The sequence below is a fragment of the Culex pipiens genome, chromosome 1, assembly GCF_016801865.2.
Source record: "Culex pipiens pallens isolate TS chromosome 1, TS_CPP_V2, whole genome shotgun sequence".
NCBI lineage: Eukaryota > Metazoa > Arthropoda > Insecta > Diptera > Culicidae > Culex > Culex pipiens.
The window spans coordinates 9,574,809-9,599,146 of NC_068937.1; the positions used below are offsets into that span (position 1 = coordinate 9,574,809).

General features: G+C 38.9%; 1 protein-coding gene across 4 annotated transcripts; it reads left to right on the forward strand.

The window, feature by feature from the left end:
* The first annotated feature begins 2,396 nt into the window (after window positions 1-2,396).
* On the forward strand, window positions 2,397-24,268 carry LOC120413293 (one cut domain family member 2). 4 transcript variants are annotated; one of them, XM_039574048.2, is made up of 5 exons: window positions 2,397-2,575; window positions 9,307-11,037; window positions 11,321-11,341; window positions 11,491-11,609; window positions 16,552-24,268. In XM_039574048.2, the coding sequence occupies exons 2-5, from the start codon at window positions 9,477-9,479 to the stop codon at window positions 16,729-16,731; spliced, it is 1,881 nt and encodes a 626-aa protein (XP_039429982.1). In that variant the 5' UTR covers window positions 2,397-2,575; window positions 9,307-9,476; the 3' UTR covers window positions 16,732-24,268. The 4 variants fall into 4 exon arrangements, with proteins under 4 accessions (XP_039429982.1, XP_039429984.1, XP_039429985.1 ...); XM_039574049.2 differs by lacking the exon at window positions 2,397-2,575 and adding an exon at window positions 2,977-3,259; XM_039574050.2 differs by lacking the exon at window positions 11,491-11,609 and having other exon boundaries at window positions 16,552-16,694.
* Window positions 24,269-24,338: the final 70 nt, after the last annotated feature.

The window sequence follows — 24,338 nt, forward strand, 5'->3', positions numbered from 1 at the left end:
AAAAAAACGACTTTTCTACAACTTTTTTTTCGTGAAATCTCGAGATGGTTACAAGCAAACCTCTTATGATTATTTATCATCTTTTTTCTGTTCTACAACTTGGTAGAACATTGTTGCTTTCTAACGTACAGCCCCGAAAAGTTTTCAAAAATATACTCCAAATTTAAGTTTTTATGCGTATCAGATGATCGAGATTTTTTGATTTATTTCGAAATTAATAACATAATTTTTTGAACTAACAAAAAATAATCACAAAACTACTTATTTTCGATTAAAAATACTTAAAATGTCAGATTTTTTTTGATATGGGTCTCAAATGTTCGTAATTTTTTCATTCATTTAAAAAATAATAACACAAATTTTTGAAAATAATTAAAATTTTCATAAAACTATGTATTTTCGAAAAATAATCTCAAATTCCAGTACTTTACAATATGGGTACCAAATGATTGGGATTTTTTCATACATTTCGAAAATAATAACAACTTTTTTGAAAATACTAAAAAAATCACAAAACTACGTATTTTCTAAAAAAAAGTACTAAAAATTACAGTCGGTTCAGTTCAAAATTGAAATTTTGAGTATTTTTTTCAAAAATTACGTAGTTTTGTTAAACTTTTAGTACTTTCATAAATAAGTTTTACCTTTTTCGAAATATACGATAAAATTCCGATCGTTTGAAACCCATATTGTAAAAAACTGTAATTTTATTCTTTTTTCAAAAATACGTAGTTTTATGGAAATATTTAAAAAAAAAAATAATATTTTTGAAATGTATGAAATATTTCAATCATTTGTACCCTTATTGTAAAAACTGAAATTTTGAGTTTTTTTTTCGAAAATATGTAGTTTTGTGAAATTTTTTAGTATTTTCAAAAAAAATTGTCATAAGTTTCGAAATGTTTGGAAAAACCCAATATTTTGATACCCATACTGTGAAAAACTGAAATTTTGAGTATTTTTTTCACAAATACATAGTTTTGTGAAAAATTTGAGTATTTTCATACAATTTTCAAAAAATTTCACTCAGTTCAGCTCAAAACTGAAATTTTCAGTATGTTTTTCAAAAATACGTAGTTTTGTGATTTTTTAAAAGTATGTTCATAAATTTGTTTTACCTTTTTTCGAAATATACGATAAAATCCCGATCATTTGATACCTACATTGTAAAATAAACTAAAATTTTAAGTTTTTATTTCAAATCTACGTAGTTTTATGGAAGTTTTCAAAAAATTGTTTTCATATATTCGTAATGTTTGGAAAATTCTGATCATTTCCAGAGTTTTTTTTTTGAAAAGGACCAATAAACTGTTGTCTTTCGTATGTATATAGGACGTAATAAAAAAAAAAACTCTAGATTTGTACCCATATTGTAAAACTGAAATTTGGAGTTTTTTTTTCCAAAAATATGCAGTTTTGTGAAAAATTTGAGTATTTTCAAAAAATTGTGTCATAATTTTCGAAATGTATGAAAAAACCCAATATTTTGATACCCATGCTGTAAAAAACTGAAATTTTGAGTACTTTTTCAAAAATAGGTAGTTTTGTGAAAAAAATGAGCATTTACCTATTTTTTTTCATGAACACGAAATTTCATAATAAAAATTTTAATCTTAATGGCAAAATGACCCTTCTAAAGTTTTTGCACATTCGAAATATACATTAAATTTCCCATAAATTGACATGCCCCAAAATTTCCAAACCCCCACACAGTAAAATTGTTTGTAAATTTGGAAGGTGTGATTTTGGTAGGTTGAATATATCCTCTATTATGATGTAATTTTACCTCAATTAAAACTGAAAAAGTGACATTACACCAGTAAAGTGGTAAAATTACACATTTTCAGTGGTAAAATTACACATTTTTTCTGACATGAAAGATGACATAGGAAGGGTCCTAGATGTAATATTACTAGAATTTTTTATCGGAACCATTTTAGGCTGCAAATTAATGAAAAACACGTGTTTTATCGGATGTTCAAAAATTGAAGGGGTCGTACTGTCCCTCCGTCACGAGATATCGAAAAAAAAGTTCTTAATTTTTTTTAATCTTTAAATTTAATGATTATCATGAATTTTCTATTATCTAATTCCACCCCTGCGTCAACTGTCACTAACCCTCAAAATTTCATACCATCCAACCAACAACCCTGCGCATTTCCACCACGACTCCTTGCCCATTCAGGACTTTCAACCCTGCGTCTAACCTGCTACGACTTTCCACACTCACACACCTACCGAGCGACTCCATTTTCTCATACTCTTGCAGCGCTCGGGCAAGGGTGCCAAAAAAGGACACCCTCATAACACTACTCTCTTCACTCCTTTTAACTCCTGTTCCGACTCGAATTTCCTTCTTACTTGTTCAGTCTACGGCAGAGTGTCCTATCGCCAACACTGACGACTCTGACAACTGTGTGCGTGCGTGCGTGCGTGACGGAACCATATCATGGTGGACGACTGTTATTGCAGCAGATTTTCCACCGATCAACGTCGACGTCCGGAGTGGTGAAAAACGGTCGGAAAACGTGTCGAATTCGCCGCCAGGAGGTCCCCCGAGGGGCCGCGCACCCAGGTAGGCAGTGCAGGTTGGCGGATCGGTGGATTTTGTGGGTTTTTTTGGAGTTTTGCAAAGTTTTTCGTCGCCTACTCCGTCTCTTCCTGTGTGCTGCGCACACACAGACACACACACGCGCACACTACTGGTGGTGGAAATTCGTTTTCCACGGCCTGCTTTTGCGGTGTGCAAAAGGACCGATGTGCCATTTTTTGACGTTTGGAAGATTGTCGCAAGTGATCGCGCAAGGAGTTGCGGCTACTTTGATGACTTCAGGATCTTCGTAAAAGGATATCTTTTCTCCGTTTCGAAGACGACGACGACGACTACTACGATTGCAGGTGTATGTGTATGTTTTGGCAGCAGTGTAGCACACCAGCGGGCGAGTGTATTGGTGCCGTGTCGCCCGTGAAGGGGGCCATCCACATACAGGAAATTATGTAAATCTACACCAGCAGAAGGGAAGAAGGGATCATCAACAATTCAATGCACCTGAGGAAAAGTTCATTGCTACAAACGTGTGTGCGCGCGGGTTGTGAGGTGAAAAATGGTGGTCAAAACAAGTTTGTTGAAGGTTTTTGGAGGAAAAAACAACACAGCCAAGTGCGCAATTTGTGATCAACCCACGAAAAACTAGCATTCAAGCCGGAAAATGACACTTAAAGTGGGGAATCCATCGCCAAATCAACGCAACTTCAAGGAGTAAGCTTCCGGGAAATCTACTTAAAAAGGGTTACGAAGGCAATTAGTTTCCGAAAAAAAAAGAATCGTGCCAGAATGAAGTCATGTTTCCGCACGACTGTGTGCGTGTGTTCCCTCCTCTCCAGGATGTCGAACTCCAGAATAAAACTTCCTTCCTTCGGGAACCATTAGCCCGTAGCAGAAGTAGGGGTCGTCTGAACTTCTAGGAGCTGACGCCATTTATTACGAGGAAGTGTGTGTGAGTGAGGGGGTGAAGTGCCCCCCCACCTTCTCGCGCGTGTTTGATGAAGGGGACTCTTCCGGTGTGAGTTTTCCACGTTCCGTGTTGGTGGTGTTGGTGTGTGGAGAATAGTAGGCGAATAAGTGCGGGGAGATTAGAAGCCATGCGTCTCCATTGAGCAACGGGGGCCTACTGCGTGTGTGTGTGTTTGTTAAGAGTTATAGTGAGGGGGTGAGGGGAAATAGGGCTTAAGTAGAATGCGGGTAATTGGTGGAGTTGTGTGGCGTATGGGACGGTTGTTGAAAGGTGGCCGTGTAATCCGCCACCGAAATGAGCCTACTAAGCCGTGGGAATCGTGTGGAAACCGGAAAGCTGATAACGTGGAATTGCGTTACTTTAGACCAATTCAATCGAAAACTTGACGATTAATGCAATAATTGCTAGTTTAGAACGGTTGTTTGTTTAAAAAGGCGGCTTCTGAAGTGGAGTTTCAGAAACTGCGATAATAAACGAAGTTGACTTTATAGCTGTCGGCCACCATTGCTAGTACCAACTACTAGTGTCTTCCTTTTCATCTACAAGGACTTCGCCGCCCTGGGCTCCTAAGTGTTTGAGTACGGCACGGAGCGACGGCGCCGGATACCCATATTTACACAAAGAATTTTTAGAGCGCCCGCCGCGGGATTCGAACCAGCAACCTCTGGATTATGAGTCCAGTGCGCGGTCCGATTGATCCACACGGGCGGGACACTGCGATAATAAGTTGTTGATAATTTCAGTTTATTGTAGAATTGTTTAAAATAAGACAAGTCTTAGTCTCAGTTTGCTAAGGGTAATTCTCTGCCAACTCACAGAAAATCGTAAAGCTTTGTCCTAAGGGATAATTTTGGTCCCTCAACCCTGAATTTAAAACCTAAAATGGTGACGATTTGAAAGTTTGATGTCAAAGGCATATTTATTTGAATTTGGATGACCGATATGACGGGCCTGTAAAAAACACGTTTCAAACCTATTTTTGATCACTTGATTTAACAGATTTTTTCTACATGACAATATTTTACGATGGGACGATCTGTCAAGTAAAATATTTTCTGTCGAGAAGGGCAGCGAAGTTAACTTTTCAAAATTGATTTAAAATCCATTTTAACTCTTATGGTTGTACAAAGGGTCATGGTACTCAGAAAAATACACTTATTCGTTGTGAACGTTGTGATCGTTGTGAAGTTTAATTTTAGGACCAAACTTTGTGGGATGTTATTGTTCCTCCCATAATCATGAAACACCTTTCAATTTAACTGAGAATTTCACAAAAAAAATGTTTGGGCCACTTACAAAACCATAGTTGAGCTTGCTGTCAGCATTTGTAGTTATTAATATGTTGAAAATATTTAATACTGGAGAGAAAACAAGTTTGTATACATCTGTTAACAGCAAAAAAAAAGTTGATTTTGGAATGTTGAAAATATGTTTGGTTGAATATTGCCTCTATTTTTGAGTAACATTACTGAAGTAATGTGTAAAAATGTGAACCTGATGAAAATTCATCAGAAACTGCTGAAAATTCACCAATTGCTGATGAATATTACCATCATTTTTCTTCTATGTAAGAAAAAACTTTTCTGAAAATGATCACGTAAAATGTTTAAATGTATTGTCGATCCATACATCGAGAGAAAGATCTCAGGAATAGCTTCCACATGAAGGATAAAGCTAATCATTATGTTCAATTATCGATTTAAAATGTTTCTTTAGACTTAGGAATTTAGAAAAAAATAGCTTTCAAAACTACAACTCTACAACTTTGTACAACATTTTTACACCAAGATACAAAATACACAAAATTTTAAATGATAAATTTTGCTCTAAATTAAAAAATCCCTTCTGAGATACCCCGAGCAGACGGAAATAACTTGGGAATAACATTTTTTGTTAATAAAAAATACTAGGCCAATAACATTTTATGTTAATTATAACAAGATTTGTTATTCGTCGCTATGATTTTTTGTTATTTTGATTGTTATTGTAAAAACAGACTTAAAACACTTTTAGTTATTCTTCGAACAAATCTTCGTTATTTTTTTTTGTTTTTTTAACAACTAATTCGATCATCTCAATAACAGTTCGAGGTATTCTTCCATAACTAAAAATGTTATTCCAAAGTTGTTTTGGCTTCCAACCAATATCAGACCAATAACAAATTTTGTTATGATAACATAAACTGTTATTAAACCCTTATGCAAAAATTGATTTTTCAACAAGATTCCATAACACTTTCTGTTATTGTAACAGTATTTGTTATTGAAATGGCATGAATTTTGTTATTACCGTCTGCCCGGACTGCAGATCCTATCAAAGTACATTATATTTTTCTTCGACATACGTGACTCAAGTTTTTTCAAAGTTGAGTAAAGAAAAATGGCAGAGGTTTTTAAACTACTTTTGTATTTTTTTTTGTGAAAAATTGGATTTTTGGAATTTTTAGTACGCCATTTAAGGTCGTAGATGGTGCTATTCGCTTGTGGAGCTATGACTGTCATTGATGATTCTGAATTCAAGGTCCAGTAGTAATTTGAAATGAAAAATAAATTACGATATCTAAAATGCTTCTACAAACAATATAAAGAAACTAATTTTTCGAGTGATGCATTCTGAATCGAGATTTTAATGTTTTTTCTAAAACAAACAATTGCCAATCATCATTTCGAGCTAAATGAATAAAAAACACGTCTTTTTTCGCAAGTTCGCAAATGAAAGGTTAAGTTAGGGGAGAGTGGGGAGACTTGATCCCCGGGGACACTTGATCCCAAGCCTGTATCTCGTCAGCATGTGGGTAAAACAATTAGCTTTGTTCTAGAAAGTTGTGCGAAATTGACTAAAACTCATTGTAGAAAACAAAGAAAAAAAATAAAAAATGTTTCGATTGAGTTACACACATTTTTCTAAAAAGTGCTGTAAAAAACATCAAAGAGATCTTTTTTCTTTGTTTTGATAAGTATAGAAAACACTCAAAAAATATTCAAAAAAATATTTTTTATGCATGAATTGTTTGATAAACATATCAAGTTCAAAACCCTAACGCATTTGACGTTAAATTTATCTTCATACTATTTTTACAATCAATTGTTTAAAAAAGTGCGTTTAGGGAGACTTGATCCCTGCATTTTTACAGTCACTGGAATCAGCCTCAAGATTAAATAATTGGGCTGGGTTTTCATACATAGTTTCCTTTAGTATAGTTGTACATAACTTACTGCAGTTTGAACCATTTTTCAAAAGTTTTGTAAACAAAAATTACCAGCTTTTGTAAACATGCTCCATTTTGGTCTAAAAAGGAAAATTTTAAGCTTTTAAATATTTTGCATGCTACACTTGTTATATTTTGAACACAAACGTACAGGTTTAATGTGAAATTGCTGTAACTTATAGAAAATTAAAAGTTTGGATGAATAAGAAACATTTTGCTTAAGATTTCTTCAAAATGTTGAAAGGGGGATCAAATTACCCCCAACATTTTGAAAATGCCGGTTTAAAATATTTTTTTTAAACGCTTGGCATGATTCGAAGAGTTTATCTGATGAAATACCCTTATCATCCAAACATAGTTGAATGTTTGAGCTTTCAATTCATGCCCAAAGTTTATAGTTTTGTGAGAAATTGACAGAGTTATGTGCGATACAAAAAAAGGGGATCAAGTCTCCCCACTCTCCCCTACCTGTTTGGACAGAGTTTCACGAAAATCGAAGAGGCTACGGGCTATTTTTCCGATTTCGTGTGAGTTGGCCGAGAATAACCTAAGCTTAATCTAAATATTAAGAGCGAGTTTTTCACCAATGTGTAACAGGTCGTATCGAGGTGCTCCGATTTGGATGAAAATTTCAGCGTTTGTTTGTCTATACATGAGATGAACTCATGCCAAATATAAGCCCTCTACGACAAAAGGAAGTGGGGTAAAACGGGCTTTGAAGTTTGAGGTCGAAAAAACCAAAAAAAATCCTAAAATTGCTCGCATTTGCGTAAAACTTTATTAATTCCAACTCTCTTGGATGCCTTCGAAAGGTCTTTTGAAGCCCTTTCAAATGTGCCATAGACATCCAGGATTGGTTTGACTTTTTCTCATAGCTTTTGCAAATTACTGTCAAAAATAGATTTTTTTAAAACCTTCATATCTTTTTGCAACAGTCTCCAACACCCATACTCCCATAGGTCAAAAGATAGGTAATTTCATGCACTATAAGCCTACAGTATTAATTTTTTGGCCAATCGTAGTTTTTCTCATAGTTTTTCATTTTTTCTAGAACAAACATTTTACAACGTTAGTTTCTGCCCTGTAGGCCGCCATAGCGGCCCTTTTTGGTCTCAATTTTGTCATATTCGGAATCCTCGGACAATTTCACGTAAGTAAAAGTATTGGAGTTGTAATTTTGATTGGAAAAATTGCCATTTATAATGAATTAAAATATTTTTTAACAATTTGTTGGGTTAGGGGTAAAACAGATTTCGCCCACTTGATACAGCTTTTGACGTATTGATCATAGGGTAAACAAGATCTATTTCTTTTTTCAAAAATGTTTTATTAAATTATTTTTTAAATCAAATTTACAACTCCAATACTTCTAACTTACGTGAAATTGTCCGAGGATTCCAAATATGACAAAATTGAGACCAAAAAGTGCCGTCTTCTTGGTCTACAGGGCAAAAACTAACGTTGTAAAATGTTTGTTCTAGAAAAATTGAAAAACTATAGACCGGCCCGTGGCTTAATGGCTACGGCTCCCGCCTCATAAGCGGAAGGTTCCAGGTTCGATTCCCGACCGGTCTCCTTGAAATTATTCGACTATAATTGAACTTTGAATATGAACAAAAAACGCATGGAATCAGGTGGGATTCGAACTCACACCTTTGGATTGGTAATCAGATGCTCTAGCCACTCGGCCACCGAGGGGTTGACACCCCTTGAGTGAATTAATCCGTAGTGGTGAAATAATGTCACAAGGTCATTTACTATATAATACAACAATCCCTTTCCCAACGATTCCCCTACACACACTACACACCATATTCTATAAATAACTCGAAGTGGTTGGTACGGTATGTCCCCACTTCTTCTTCTTCCCCTGATGATTCCATGAAATGTGGGTTCCGTTCATAGAATCTGTCTCTTGCGGTTAATGCAACGCAGTAGGCCGGGCCGCTTTAGTGAGTGTAATACATTTCGGGGGTTCTCGAAAGTACTGCAATCATTAATAATGACAAGAAAGAACTTGAGGCGTAATCTAACCATAAGTTCTTCCCGGATGCTTTCTTCGGACTGGCTGCGCTTGTGTTCGATTAGATTAGATTAGAAACATATCAAAATTCGATGATTTGCTATAATACGAAAATCATGTAATATTTATGAAAAATGCAAAAAAAAATTATATGTAGAGTTTTTTTTTGTTTTATTTTGGTTTCTTGAGCTGAAATATTTTCTCAAAATTACTCTAAAGTAATCTTACTTACTTTGTTATCCAAAATGGCGGCCAAAATGGCGAAAATGAAACAAGCATTTGGTAATGAAATCAACCATCCCAATAAGACTAAGAGGGGGTCGCTGAAATATTTGATTAAAAAATATTTGAAAACACGGAGAAACCGAAGAAACCTTCGGATAAATGAACTAATGAAAATCGAAAGAGCGGAAAATCTAGGCTTCGGATATTTGGACTGAAATATATAACAAAACATTAACTTGATGATCTATTATCAGTTTCTGCTTGGGAAGCAGCAAATATTATAAAAAAATATTTACAACAGCCTCACTAAAACTTTGTTCTCTACTTTTTTCCAGAACCATGAAACCATAATACCGCGTGTCTGTGTGGCAAACCGTTAATATCGAGCACCGTCGAGGGCGGGCTTCAAATTGACCACTGGAGAAAATCCAGAACAACCTTGGAAAACGGGTACCAAATCGACGCGCCCCTCGCTCTCTCGTATCAAGAAAACCCGCAGTCCAGTATGGAGCAATGCAATAACGATCGTCCGTGCGTGATCAGCAGCGGGAACTTCTTCCCGTCGTCCCAGAACAATAACAACAACAAGCAAAAGCAGCACCAGCACCCGCAGCACATCTCGTCCGTGCAGCACTCGCCACCGCCGATCAGCAAGCACCTGACCCAGAAGCATGACCCGAACCTGCACAGTCCGTCGGCCGTGGGCGTGGATCAGTCCTCACTCGGTGAGATCGAGGTCATTCTGGTGCAGCAGCACAAGCAGGACGCCCTGTCGGTGATCATCCACCCGCAGGAGGGCATGCAGCAGATCACGTCCATGTGCCTGAGCGGTTCCGGCAACCCGGGCTCGGTGGACTCGATCATGTCCGCCGCGGACTTCCAGACGCTGTCGCCGATGCACGATCGGGACTCGCCGGTCAGCATCAGCGGGGGAAACACGTCGTACGCGACGTTGACCCCGTTGCAGCCGCTTCCGCCGATCTCGACCATGTCGGACAAGTTTGCGTACTCGATCGGGGGCAATATTTGCGAGGCGTTCCCGGGCATGACCAACAGTTCGGTGGGGGTCAACATCGAGATCAACTCGTGCTACAATCTGGAGAAGCTGGGCGTGATCCACTCGCCGGTGCACATCAACTCGGTGCAGGAACTATCGCCGAGTGATCACCACCATGGCCATCATGGTCACCACGGGGATAGTCCCGGTCCGGTGGACAAGGACGTGGACGTGGTGGACGGCAGTGTTGGCATCGTTGGCAAGAACGACTGCATTCTGGTGCGTGCCTCTCCGATTCCCTCGAATCTCAGCTCGGTGGACGATCGCTTCCTGACGTCGGTGGCGTCCTCACCGCCCAAATCCGGATCGGACCATCACCACCGGCACCAGCACCAGCAACACCAGCAAAAGCACCACAACCAGCAGCAACACCAGCAACAGCAACAGATCGACGTCGTGGTCGATCCGGTGGACCAGTTCACCAGCACAGTGCAATATCTGGATCAGCCGAGCGGCTCGGACGTGATCCACGGCTCCGTCGTCGATTCCGTCGTCAAGGACCACCAAGGCACGGCCGTTTTTCTCAACAAGTCTTTCAGTTCAAAAGCAAACATAAGCGACCTTAATCTGTGTAAAGAAATTGTTATAGATGATGTTTACGAAGAGTCCGAGCTGGATCACGTCAAGCTCGAGGAGAAAAAGCTGGAAGATTCGCTCGGCGTCTCGCTCGGAGTCGGAGGTCATCACAAGTCGTCCTCCTCGTCTTCGGCGCTCAGTGAAGTCGGCTGCATGAATGGGCTCGGCGGCGGAAGCTCGAGCGGTGGCGACGGCGAAGAGATCAACACCAAAGAGCTCGCCCATCGGATCAGTTCCGAGCTGAAACGGTACAGCATCCCGCAGGCCATCTTTGCGCAGCGCGTCCTCTGTCGCTCCCAGGGCACGCTGTCCGACCTGCTGCGCAACCCGAAACCGTGGTCCAAGCTCAAGTCCGGCCGGGAAACGTTCCGGCGCATGTACAAATGGATCCAGGAGCCCGAGTACCAGCGGATGTCCGCGCTCCGGCTGGCAGGTATTGATGGACTTGATGTTGTGACGATTTGTAGAGCTACCCTGCACAATGTTTCTTTTTTTGTTGTTGTTACCTTAAGCACAATCTGTGATATTAAAGATGTTCGAACCTTATTTCGTTTTGTTTTATTTTAGTCGTTAAGTTGCTTTGTTGTAGTCGTTTACGTTTAAGTGTGATTTCTTTTCATTTCGTTTGCAGTGTAAGTAGATGTGTCCAAACTCCCCTCCCCAAAATACCCCCCAAAACTAACTCCAAATCGTTCTCTTTTTCTTCTCGTTTCAAGCAACCCAATCGGCGAAACCAGGTTACTTAACAATTCTAATCATATATTTCATTTCACGCATTCGTCGCTAACAAGAAAGCTAACCAGTACTAACAAATGCATACGCCATTTCTTTTTCTGTCTCTTCTAACCTACCGCTCTCACTAATACAATGCGCAACACTAACACAGCGGTGAACGCCAAAAAGCACGAGGAACCGGAACCGAACGTCATGACGATGGGCCACTCCAAGAAGCCCCGGCTCGTGTTTACCGATCTGCAGCGGAGGACACTTCAGGCGATATTCAAAGTATGCTTCTTCCAGGGTTGACAGGGAGTGGTTTCAAAAATCTTTTTTGTTTTGTTAGAATTATCTAATTTTCCTTAAACAAAAAAAATATTTCAACTAATTTTATTAACACTAACTAACCATGCTCAAGCGAATTTCAAGCTGTATCATACCTAAAAAATTTTTATCACCGAAATCAGTAGTTGAAAAATCAGTTAAGCTCAAATTCGTAAACCAACTTGTCTGTTATGTACTATCTTGTGACAATGACCATTTAGTATTTTTTGAGAAAATTGGTTTTTTAAGTTTGATGGTAAATATTTTCATAACTATGCATGATGGAGTCAAACTTTTTGAAGCAATCGGTTCGTATACCATCACTTAACAAACGCTCCAAGTTTCAACTAATTTGGTTACACTAGTTGAAAGATACAGTAAATAATGTACCCGGGCAGACGGTAATAACAAAATTTATGCCATTTCAATAACAAATACTGTTAAAATAACAGAAAGTGTTATGGAATCTTCTTGAAAAATCCATTTTTGCACAAGGGTTTAATAACAGTTTATGTTATCATAACAAAATTTGTTATTGGTCTGATATTGGTTGAAAGCCAAAACAACTTTGGAATAACATTTTTTGTTATCGAGGAATAACTCCAACTGTTATTGAGATGATCGGATTAGTTGTTAAAATAACAAAAAATAATAACAAAGATTTGTTCGAAGAATAACTAAAAGTGTTATTAGTCTGTTATTACAATAACAAAAAAATAACTAAAAAATCATAACGAAGAATAATAAATCTTGTTATGAATAACATAAAATGTTATTGGCCTAGTATTTTCAAATATCAGAAAATGTTATTCCCAAGTTATTTCCGTCTGCTCGGGTAAACAAAAATATGGAATTGCTGTTAAAAAATGTGTATCAGGTGGTGTAGTGGGTGAAAAATGACAGAAATTTTCCGTATTTTTCAACAATACATAGGGGAACCATACCCTTTCTCAGCCTATTTCTGTTATTGGCCTATCAGCACTTTGATCATGAATTACAGCTTTTATTAAGTATTTTTGACTGTTCTAAAGTAATAAATAGCTCAAATAAAAGTGAGCAAGCAACTCTCCATTGTTGATACATCTGAAAATGTTGATTTAATAGCGGAAAACGGCAAAAGTGATGAGAATTGGTCGAACGGCTTAGTGTGATTAAAAAGGGTATATTTCCCCTATGACGTGTCACAAGTGTGCACGATCATTTTGATGAGAAATTAGTCTACAAGGTGTATTGGTGTATTGCGATAACCCGGGATTTAAAGCATCGTGTATTGCTTATTGCATTTATCAAAACGTCATCATCAAATTGTCACTCATTTTCGACCAAAATGGTCGTTCTGTCAATGTTAAAATATAAAATATTAAGATCGGTTGTAAGATGAACAATGATTTATGTTCATAATTTTGTTTGAATTTTACCGAAATCGGTAGTTTTCCGCTATTTTCAGTTTACAGGTCGTACAAAAGTAAAACATCGGTAAAATTTACAAAATTGGGTAAAATAACGATTGCAAGAATGCCAAATATGAACTTTTCAACCCAATTTCGGATCAGTATTTCAATTAAGGCAAATTTTCTAAAGTTTTGATGAAACACAAAACGTCAACTGAGGTGAATCGGGACTACAGTCTGAAAAAGGAACAGCAGTTTTTTTTAATACTTACAAATCTCCGATATGATAGCCAAGGCAGTAATGTTATTGAGATATGTTGTGAGTAAGGGTTCTACGTTCGATTCCCCTTATAGAAACATAATGTTTTTTTGTTTTGTAATGGCGAACTTCTTTTTTTAGACTTTTTTAAGGGTCCTACAAACATATGAAACACAGTAGCTTACAGGACCTTTAGAAAAATGAGCTCGAAAGCATTATTCTCTACGTCCGTTTTTTAAGCTTAACCTAACTACTTAGGAACTGTTGTTGAAACACACAGCAAAAAAAAGTTGAATTTTGGAATGTTGAAAATTTGGTACGTTGAATATTACCTCTTTTTTCAGTAATATTCCCAAAAAAAATTGTAAAAATGTGAATCTGATGAATATTTACCAGAAACTGATGAAAATTCATCACTCTTTGATGTAATATTACACATTTTTGACACAAAATCTGTCACCATTTCCTGATGAATATTACCATCTTTTTTTTCTGTGAATGATGCATACACAGAAAAAAATTGTGAATCCGTGTCGAGTGAGGAAATGATTAACCACATGTTGCAAATTGACATCAAATTTTATTTAATTTTCAATCTTTAATCACGTGTAAAAGAATTGCATCATTACTGTGGTAACATTCGGAAATTTTCGTGCTGTGTAGGACCTATTGTAAAATATTGAACATTTGAAACAGTCAATTTATTTCCTAAATTTTGAGTTGTTTTGTTTTAAAATTCGATTAAAATTTTTGGCTCAGCAGGATTTTTTTCACTTTTGTATCAAAAGAAATATTGCTAAATATTTTTAATTCAAAATTATATTTTTAAATATCAAAAATATTTTTTTTTCACATGATAGTTATGCTTAAATTTTACTCAATAATTAAATATTTTCAGCAATTCCCCACGAAAACAGCATGATTCGAAAAAAAAATTCTCCGATCGGGCTCAAATTTTTCTGGGTGTTCCTTGGCCAAAATAACTAGACCCGTATTTTTTGTTTGGCCATTAGGGTGACCTACGCCGTGTTAGGGTGATTCAAAAAATGGCAATTTTCGTCGATTTTTGCAAAAACCACATTTTTCAAAAAATCATATCTCCGCACCATTTCAACCAATTTCAGCTGTCTTATACGCAAATGAAAGGTGATAAGTTGGCCTTTCAAAGAAAAATAGTAAGAAGTTTTTAAAAACTAGCCTTACCTATGAAAAGGTCAAATGAAAACGTTAAATGCTCATTTGAAGGTCTCGGGACCAAAGAGCCTATGTCTGAAAATATTGTTATCGGATTCCTCTGATAATTTTACATAACATATCAAAAAATGATAAAGTTACGTTTTCAATATTCCGAGATATTATTTTTTGAAAATAAAACTGGGTTGTTCGACGTGTCGCGCGCAAAAACGGAAAAATGACGAAAACGGGGAAAAAACTACTTTTTCACTAAAACTGCGATAACTTTAAAATTTCAGCGATGACCTATACATCTTTGAGTACCAAAAGTAGCGTATTGAAATCACGAAAATTTTGATATTTATTTTCTAAAAATCATATTTCGGAATATTCAAAACATAACTTTAGCATTTTTTGATATGTTATGTAAAATTTTCCGAGGAGTCCGATAAAAATATTTTCAGACACAGGCTCTTTGGTTCCGAGACCTTCAAAAGAGCATTTCAAGTTTTCATTTGACCTTTTCATATGTTCGGCTGGATTTTAAAAACTTCTTACTATTTTTATTTTTCTTATCACCTTTCATTTGCGTATAAGACAGCTGAAATTGGTTGAAATGTTGCGGAGATATGATTTTTTTAAAAATGTGGTTTTTGCAAAAATCGACGAAAATTGCCATTTTTTGGACCACCCTAACACGGCGTAGGTCACCCTAATGGCCAAACAAAAAAATACGGGTCTAGTTATTTTGGCCAAGGAACCCCCAGAAAATTTTGAGCTCGATCGGAGAACTTTTTTTTCGAATCATGCTGTTTTCGTAGAGAATGTTTATTGAGGTAAAATTTAATGCAGTTGAATCTAATGCAAAACATTTCACAAAGGATTTTTTGTTACATAAGAAACAGAACTGGAAAACTTAACTCACGTCTTTAATTAAACACGAGTCAATAAAAAGCGAACCATTTTTAATATAAGTATATTTAAAACTGCCTAACCTTTGTTCTTAAATTAATTTTGAATTTGATTTAGGGCCATAGCAAAATTTTGTTTCAAATATTTTTTCCTCCATTCAAATTTCATCGAAAAATCAAGGATCAAATAAAATCATTGCTAAAAATTTGAATTTATATTGAAAAAACTTGTACAATTGGGTGAAAACTATTTAGTATACTAATTAACGCCCATTTTCATATTTCTCATCAATTGAGCATTTTTGACTACTGTCGAATATTTCGATTTACCTTATAGAAATAATTTCAAAAATTTAAAATTATTTCTTATTTCCTTCCTACTTCCTTATTTTATTTTTTATTTTTCATTTTTGCAATTTTCCAGTTGATTTGATTTGATTACATTTTTACCCCTTTTTAATTTTTCATTTTTTGCAATTTTCCAATAAGATAATGGCAAACTAAAAATAAAGTTTTTTTTTGTAAAGCAAATATAAATTACTTCCAGGACTGGAAAGGGTTCCTAAACTTTTCTAATCATTATAAAGTTTAAATATTTTAATGATTTCAGATTGTTTAAAAATGAGAAGCCAAAATCAATAAGTTTTTTAGGGTTTGAGAACATTCAAAAGTAATGCTTCATTTGCAATATAAAAATCTTTTAAATTTTATTGGAAATACAGATATATTTTACATAGGGTAGAGTGATGAGACTTGATCCCTAGCCTGTATATCATGTTTACCTACAGTAAACATATACACAATATTTTAGAAGAAAATGGAGAATTTAAAAAAATGTCGAAATCGCTGCAAAAACCTTCAAAAAATGTTTGTTTCTAAACATGCTCATTTGGTTTAATAATATTTTTCTAAAGAAAATGAGAAACGGGAAGCCTACCTTGACTTCAGTTTAAAAAAAAAACAGTTTTAATCTGGTTTTTTGCCTTCCTCACTTAGGAAAGGCTATAATTTTTGTATTTTTTGAATTATTTTAAAACATAATCAAAATTTTATAGGTTCTCAAAATTGAGTTTCAATCAAAATGCCCCAATTAGCCCATCACCTTTCGCATTTGAGAATGACCCCAATTTCCCCCCATTTCTTTCACTCTTCCCTTCACCTTCCTGGCGCAGGAAACTAAGAGACCTTCGAAGGAGATGCAGGTGACGATCGCCCGGCAGCTGGGCCTGGAACCGACCACGGTCGGCAACTTTTTCATGAACGCCCGGCGCCGCTCGATGGACAAGTGGAAGGACGACGCCATGAAGCGGAACGGCGGAGCAGGAGGAGGAGGAGGGGGATGTAGTGAATGAGTGCGGCAGAGAGAAGAGAGAGAGAGAGAATAAAACGAGAGAGTACGTGTAGGAAATGAGAGAGAGATTAGCCGAGAGAGGAGTTGATGTTGTATGCGTGAATGAGCGAAAAATAAATCAGTCGTGTGTTTTGTTTGAGCGTGAACAGACGTGTTTTGCATTCATCCGAAATCTTGGCAAAGTCTCGGGAAAATAAAGGTGAAAGTCACGACAATGGCGCAGTGCTCCCGCCGCGATTTTATACAAAAAAAAGGAAAAGTTTCATGAGTGCGTTTTATTTCGAGTGATTTTGTGTTTCTGTTGCTGTGGTTCTTGGCTACTGTGATGGCGTCGGCGTCCTGGCTGCTGTGTAGTGACAGGCAAGATGGCGTCAGCGTCCCTTGTCGGTTGTAAAAAAAATAAGTTCTTTTTGCCGTTACCGGCTGCTAGAGATCCTGAACAGGTTTGTAAATGTTTTTATCGGCAGCTAATCGTGTTAAAGGAAGAAAAAAACAAACAAGACGCCATCATTTTTAGTTTCATTTTCCCTGTTAAGGTAAGACAGTAGAATGTTTGGTCGATGTAGGACCGACTCGTGTGACGATCTCCATATAATGAATGCTATACTGTCGGACTGATGTTGGGCTGATGTCAGACGTAATTTTATAGTTTTTGTAGAACCACCACAGAATGGAAAGGTTAAGTTGAAAATTTATTCGTTGAATTTTGTTGTTTCATCAATAATAAGAGGTGGATGTGTGATTTTTTAGGAGAATTTCGTTCTATTCAGAGATGTTTTTATGTCATGGTACATATATACTGTGTCCTGGCTTTGGAAGTTTAAGTTGTTTTTGAATAAGAAAAAAATGTATAAGGTTTATAACTTTGAAAGAAATTGCACAAACTGGTTTATGATAATACTTGGTTGTATACTCTTAATATAAAATCGTCTTTGGAAAATTTAGAGTAGTTTTGAAGACCTTTTGCTTAATACGTTTTGAAAGGCGCTTAACAGTTGAAGCGTGATTGTTTAATTGTTAAAGCCTTGAAAGGGTGAAGCGTGATTGTTGGAGTTTTGGAGCTTGAGTCCCCTGTGAGGGTAGAGCATGATTGATGGATTGTCGAGCTTGAGTCCCCCGTGAGGGTAGAGCGAGTTGATGGATTTTTGAGTTTGAGTCCCCTGAGAGGGTAGAGCGTGCTTGATGGATTTTTGAGCTTGAGTCCCCTGCGAGGGTAGAGCATGATTGTTGGAGTTTTGGAGCTTGAGTCCCCTGTGAGGGTAGAGCATGATTGATGGATTGTCGAGCTTGAGTCCCCTGCGAGGGTAGAGCATGATTGTTGGAGTTTTGGAGCTTGAGTCCCCTGGGAGGGTAGAGCGTGATTGATGGATTTTTGAGCTTGAGTCCCCTGAGAGGGTAGAGCGTAGTTGTTGCAGTTTTGAAGCTTGAGTCCCCTGCGAGGGTAGAGCGTGATTGTTGGAGTTTTGGAGCTTGAGTCCCCTGTGAGGGTAGAGCGTGATTGATGGATTTTTGAGCTTGAGTCCCCTGAGAGGGTAGAGCGTGATTGTTGCAGTTTTGGAGCTTGAGTCCCCTGCAAGGGTAGAGCGTGATTGTTGGAGTTTTGGAGCTTGAGTCCCCTGTGAGGGTAGAGCATGATTGATGGATTGTCGAGCTTGAGTCCCCTGCGAGGGTAGAGCATGATTGTTGGAGTTTTGGAGCTTGAGTCCCCTGTGAGGGTAGAGCATGATTGATGGATTGTCGAGCTTGAGTCCCCTGCGAGGGTAGAGCATGATTGTTGGAGTTTTGGAGCTTGAGTCCCCTGGGAGGGTAGAGCGTGATTGATGGATTTTTGAGCTTGAGTCCCCTGAGAGGGTAGAGCGTAGTTGTTGCAGTTTTGAAGCTTGAGTCCCCTGCGAGGGTAGAGCGTGATTGTTGGAGTTTTGGAGCTTGAGTCCCCTGTGAGGGTAGAGCATGATTGATGGATTGTCGAGCTTGAGTCCCCTGCGAGGGTAGAGCATGATTGTTGGAGTTTTGGAGCTTGAGTCCCCTGTGAGGGTAGAGCATGATTGATGGATTGTCGAGCTTGAGTCCCCTGCGAGGGTAGAGCATGATTGTTGGAGTTTTGGAGCTTGAGTCCCTGTGAGGGTAGAGCATGATTGATGGATTGTCGAGCTTGAGTCCCCTGAGAGGGTAGAGCGTGCTTGATGGATTTTGAGCTTGAGTCCCCTGAGAGGGTAGAGCGTAGTTGTTGCAGTTTTGAAGCTTGAGTCCCCTGCGTGGGTAGAGCATGATTGTTGGAGTTTTGGAGCTCTAGTCCCCCGTGAGGGTAGAGCGTGATTGATGGATTTTTGAACTTGAGTCCCCTGAGAGGGTAGAGCGTAGTTGTTGCAGTTTTGAAGCTTGAGTCCCCTGCGTGGGTAGAGCGTGATTGTTGGAGTTTTGGAGCTTGAGTCCCCCGTGAGGGTAGAGCGTGATTGATGGATTTTTGAGCTTGAGTCCCCTGAGAGGGTAGAGCGTGATTGTTGCAGTTTTGGAGCTTGAGTCCCCTGCAAGGGTAGAGCGTGATTGTTGGAGTTTTGGAGCTTGAGTCCCCTGTGAGGGTAGAGCATGATTGATGGATTGTCGAGCTTGAGTCCCCTGCGAGGGTAGAGCATGATTGTTAGAGTTTTGGAGCTTGAGTCCCCTGTGAGGGTAGAGCATGATTGATGGATTGTCGAGCTTGAGTCCCCTGCGAGGGTAGAGCATGATTGTTGGAGTTTTGGAGCTTGAGTCCCCCGGGAGGGTAGAGCGTGATTGATGGATTTTTGAGCTTGAGTCCCCTGAGAGGGTAGAGCGTAGTTGTTGCAGTTTTGAAGCTTGAGTCCCCTGCGAGGGTAGAGCGTGATTGTTGGAGTTTTGGAGCTTGAGTCCCCTGTGAGGGTAGAGCATGATTGATGGATTTTTTGAGCTTGAGTCCCCTGCGAGGGTAGAGCGTGATTGTTGGAGTTTTGGAGCTTGAGTCCCCTGTGAGGGTAGAGCATGATTGATGGATTTTTTGAGCTTGAGTCCCCTACGAGGGTAGAGCTTAATTGTTGGAATTTTAGAGCTTGAGTCCCCTGTGAGGGAAGAGCGTGTAGTGATTGTTGGAACATTGAGCTTGGGTCCTATGAGAGGGTAGAGCTTGAAAGAAGTATTTTTGAGCTTGAGTTCCCTGAGAGGGTAAAGCGTGCTTGATGGATTTTTGAGCTTGTGTCCCCTGAGAGGGTAGAGCGTAGTTGTTGCAGTTTTGAAGCTTGAGTCCCCTGCGTGGGTAGAGCGTGATTGTTGGAGTTTTGGAGCTCTAGTCCCCCGTGAGGGTAGAGCGTGATTGATGGATTTTTGAACTTGAGTCCCCTGAGAGGGTAGAGCGTAGTTGTTGCAGTTTTGAAGCTTGAGTCCCCTGCGTGGGTAGAGCGTGATTGTTGGAGTTTTGGAGCTTGAGTCCCCCGTGTGGGTAGAGCGTGATTGATGGATTTTTGAGCTTGAGTCCCCTGAGAGGGTAGAGCGTGCTTGATGGATTTTTGAGCTTGAGTCCCCTGAGAGGGTAGAGCGTAGTTGTTGCAGTTTTGAAGCTTGAGTCCCCTGCGTGGGTAGAGCGTGATTGTTGGAGTTTTGGAGCTTGAGTCCCCTGTGAGGGTAGAGCATGATTGATGGATTTTTTGAGCTTGAGTCCCCTACGAGGGTAGAGCTTAATTCGATGCCAACATTTCAAAAAGCATCATGTACAAACCATGCGTTTTGAGAAAAACGCATTTGAATGTTGAGCATCCATTTTCAATTACCATTTTTATATAAAAGCAAAATAAAATGTTCTAATGATAACAAACGATGAAAAACGTTGCTTTTGTTGATACTTGATCATCCATATTCAATAAAACATTATTTCCGTAATTTTATTTGAGAAAAACAAACATAACTTCTTTTGAAATCACCAACGTCGATATAACCCTGCTGTCACTGAGGGGGGCGCTTTGTTATGATTCGTTTTTCTTCGCCGAATGTACATGGCGCTTTTTTCATGTTGCTTTTTTTTTCGTCACGAGGTTTATGTAGCCTTTTGTTTGGCAGGTTGACAGGGCTATATAAACAGGGACTGCTGATGGCAGAGATTTTGTTTATGTTACTTTATTTAAAATCATGATTAAACAGACTTTACTGAAGTAACTTTTGCTCATTTTTGGTGGAGAGGTAGCTTATTAGAAGTACTTTCAGAATATACAATAACCCAGAAAGTGTCAAAATGTACATGATGCCTTTTGAAATGTTACCGTCGAATTGTTGGAATTTTAGAGCTTGAGTCCCCTGTGAGGGAAGAGCGTGTAGTGATTGTTGGAACATTGAGCTTGGGTCCTATGAGAGGGTAGAGCTTGAAAGAAGTATATTTGAGCTTGAGTTCCCTGAGAGGGTAAAGCGTGCTTGATGGATTTTTGAGCTTGAGTCCCCTGAGAGGGTAGAGCGTGATTGATAGATTTTTGAACTTGAGTCCCCTGAGAGGGTAGAGCGTGCTTGATGGATTTTGAGCTTGAGTCCCCTGAGAGGGTAGAGCGTAGTTGTTGCAGTTTTGAAGCTTGAGTCCCCTGCGTGGGTAGAGCGTGATTGTTGGAGTTTTGGAGCTTGAGTCCCTTGTGAGGGTAGAGCATGATTGATGGATTTTTGAGTTTGAGTCCCTTACGAGGGTAGAGCGTAGTTGTTGCAGTTTTGGAGCTTGAGTCCCTTGCGAGGGTAGAGCGTGATTGTTGGAGTTTTGGAGCTTGAGTCCCCTGTGAGGGTAGAGCGTGATTGTTGGAGTTTTGGAGCTTGAGTCCCCCGTGAGGGTAGAGGGTGATTGATGGATTTTTGAGCTTGAGTCCCCTGAGAGGGTAGAGCGTGCTTGATGGATTTTTAAGCTTGAGTCCCCTGAGAGGGTAGAGCGTGATTTATGGATTTTTGGAGCTTGAGTCCCATGTGAGGGTAGAGCATGATTGATGGATTTTGAGCTTGAGTCCCCTGATAAGGAAAAGCGTGATTGTTGGAATTTTGGGCTTGATTCCCCTGAGATGGGAAAGCGTGATTGTTGGAATTTTGAGCTTGAGTCCCCTGCGAGGGTAAAGCGTGATTGTTGGAGTTTTGGAGCGCCCCCTTAGAGGGTAGAGTGTGATTGATGGAGTTTTGAGCTTGAGGTCCCCTGAGAGGGTACATCGTGATTGTTGGAATTTTGAGCTTGAGTCCCTTGAGAGGATAGAGCGTGATTGTTGGAGTATTGAACTGGAGTCCCTTGGGAGGGTAAGGCGTGATTGTTGAGTTCCCTGCGAGGGCAGAGCGAAATACGGTTCTAAAGCCCTATATAAATTGTTGTGTACAACTGTTAAAAGCACGATTAAAACCCATTTCTGACAAGACAACATTTTTTCGCTGGATCAACTATGGTCCCCTTGGAACGAGCTGTCAAGTAGGACCTTATCTGTCAAGAAGGACCGCGAAGGTAATATTTCAAAATTGATTTAAAAATCAATTTTAAATCTTTTGCGGTCGTAAAAAGGGTAAAAAAATCAAAATCAAACCATCCACATTAACGACCCCCGGGTCTTTTGTGGTCTCTATTGCAAGTTTCTGCTCGAACCTAGGAGTCCGAAGGCTTGAATGGGGAGAGCACCCAAACCTCTTTCTACTCCAAGGAACCTTCCACCCCAGTGTTTGAACTGACGACCTTCGGATTGCGAGTCCAACCGCCGCCAGCGATTCCACCGGAGTAGGCTTGGTTTGGTGTGTTGTTTGTACTTATGGCATGGAGACGTCTCCTACACCTGGAATGACTTAACGGCCTAAAAAACCAAGACCGGGACCGACATTTTACTTCCTCATCCGATGGAAGGTCGTAAAAAGGGTCATTGTACCCAGAAAAATATGCTTTATCGTTGTGAACAGTAATAACACAAATTAAGTCCCCGGAGAAGGGAAAGCGTGATTGTTGGAACTTTGAGCTTGAGTCCCTTAAGAGGGTGGAAACTGAAACTTTGAGCTTGTATACCTTCGAGAGGATAAAGCGTGTTAGAGGTTTTTAGGTTGAGTCCCCTTGAGAGGGAAGAGCGTGATGGAACTTTGAGCTTGTGTCAATTTGAAAGGGAAGAGCATGATGCTTGGAGTTTTGCCCTTGAGTCCCCTGAGAGGGTAGAGCGTGAATGTTGGAGTTTAAAGCTCTCAGTGAAAATTTAAGAGACGATAGACGAATAACCTTTAGATCTTAAAATTCAAAAGCGAAAAAAAAAGAAAACTTTGAACATAGATTGTTTTTGGATTTCAGTCTTTAAGAAGTGAATATTTAAGAGACGACAGGCTCTAAACCTTGAGACCTTAAATTTGAGCCAACGATTGAGATTACAGGTAATTTAGAAAAAAAAAAACTTTGACCATATTTTTTTCTGATCTCGGTTATGAATAAAATATGGATAGGATCAATTGTTTGAAGTTGTAACAGAATTTTAGATTCTCATTCGTTCTGAAGTGACTATTTAGGCAACGATAGGTTCGTAACCAACAGGACTTTAATTTGACTTCATGATTGAATCTCAGGGAAGATGTAATAGAATATAAATATTATCAATTGATTGGAAAGTTATTTAGAAAATTTTGTAATTGACACTATCCTTCTAGCTATCCTTTTTTCGAGGTGATTTTATCTCATCGTGTGTGGAATAAGTGTAAGTACTCATTTAATGATGTGAATTTACAGTTGTACGAGCAAAAAAAAAAACAATTGGCAGAATTTCCAGATGTCAAATTATCATGTTTTTTACAGTGAGATTCCAATTTCTGGTATATTTTATCAATTAATTACACGAGGGCTGTAGAAGCTGTCGTTTTCTTTTTATTTCTTTAATTACAGGTATTCATGCTGACGTTTGGGCCTGTACGTGTTAGGATCAAGGAGACTGAAGAAGCATCTGCTGAAGCTGGATTTTGCGATGCGTAGTGTTTCAAGATATCACAGATCACCAAGCAGAGCATTGGATGGTTGCTGAATATGTGTTTATGAGAAATCCACCGATTATAAGCTTTCCTATAAAAAAAATAGAATAGCAAATTAAAAATTAAGAGTAGGGAAGGACGAGGATGTAGTGAATGAGTGCGGCAGAGAGAAGAGAGAGAGAGAGAATAAAACGAGAGAGTACGTGTAGGAAATGAGAGAGAGATTAGCCGAGAGAGGAGTTGATGTTGTATGCGTGAATGAGCGAAAAATAAATCAGTCGTGTGTTTTGTTTGAGCGTGAACAGACGTGTTTTGCATTCATCCGAAATCTTGGCAAAGTCTCGGGAAAATAAAGGTGAAAGTCACGACAGGGGAGGGGGTGGGGGAAGTGGCCTCAGCGGACTGGGGATGATGAGCGGGGTGGGCGGGGCCAGCAACAGTAGCAACAGCAACGATAACCTTATCCTGGAGCACCTGAAGGACGACTCGGAGGACGAGGGGCTGTACGATGGGTCGTTCGCGTCCGACGGGGGACCCATGGAACACAACTATCAGCAGCACGTCCTCAACTGAGGAGGAAGTAAACAAAAAAACAAGTAATCTAATTTAGCAAAGAGGCAAAGAAAACATTTAAAAGAAAAGACACACAAAGCAAAAAAAACAATG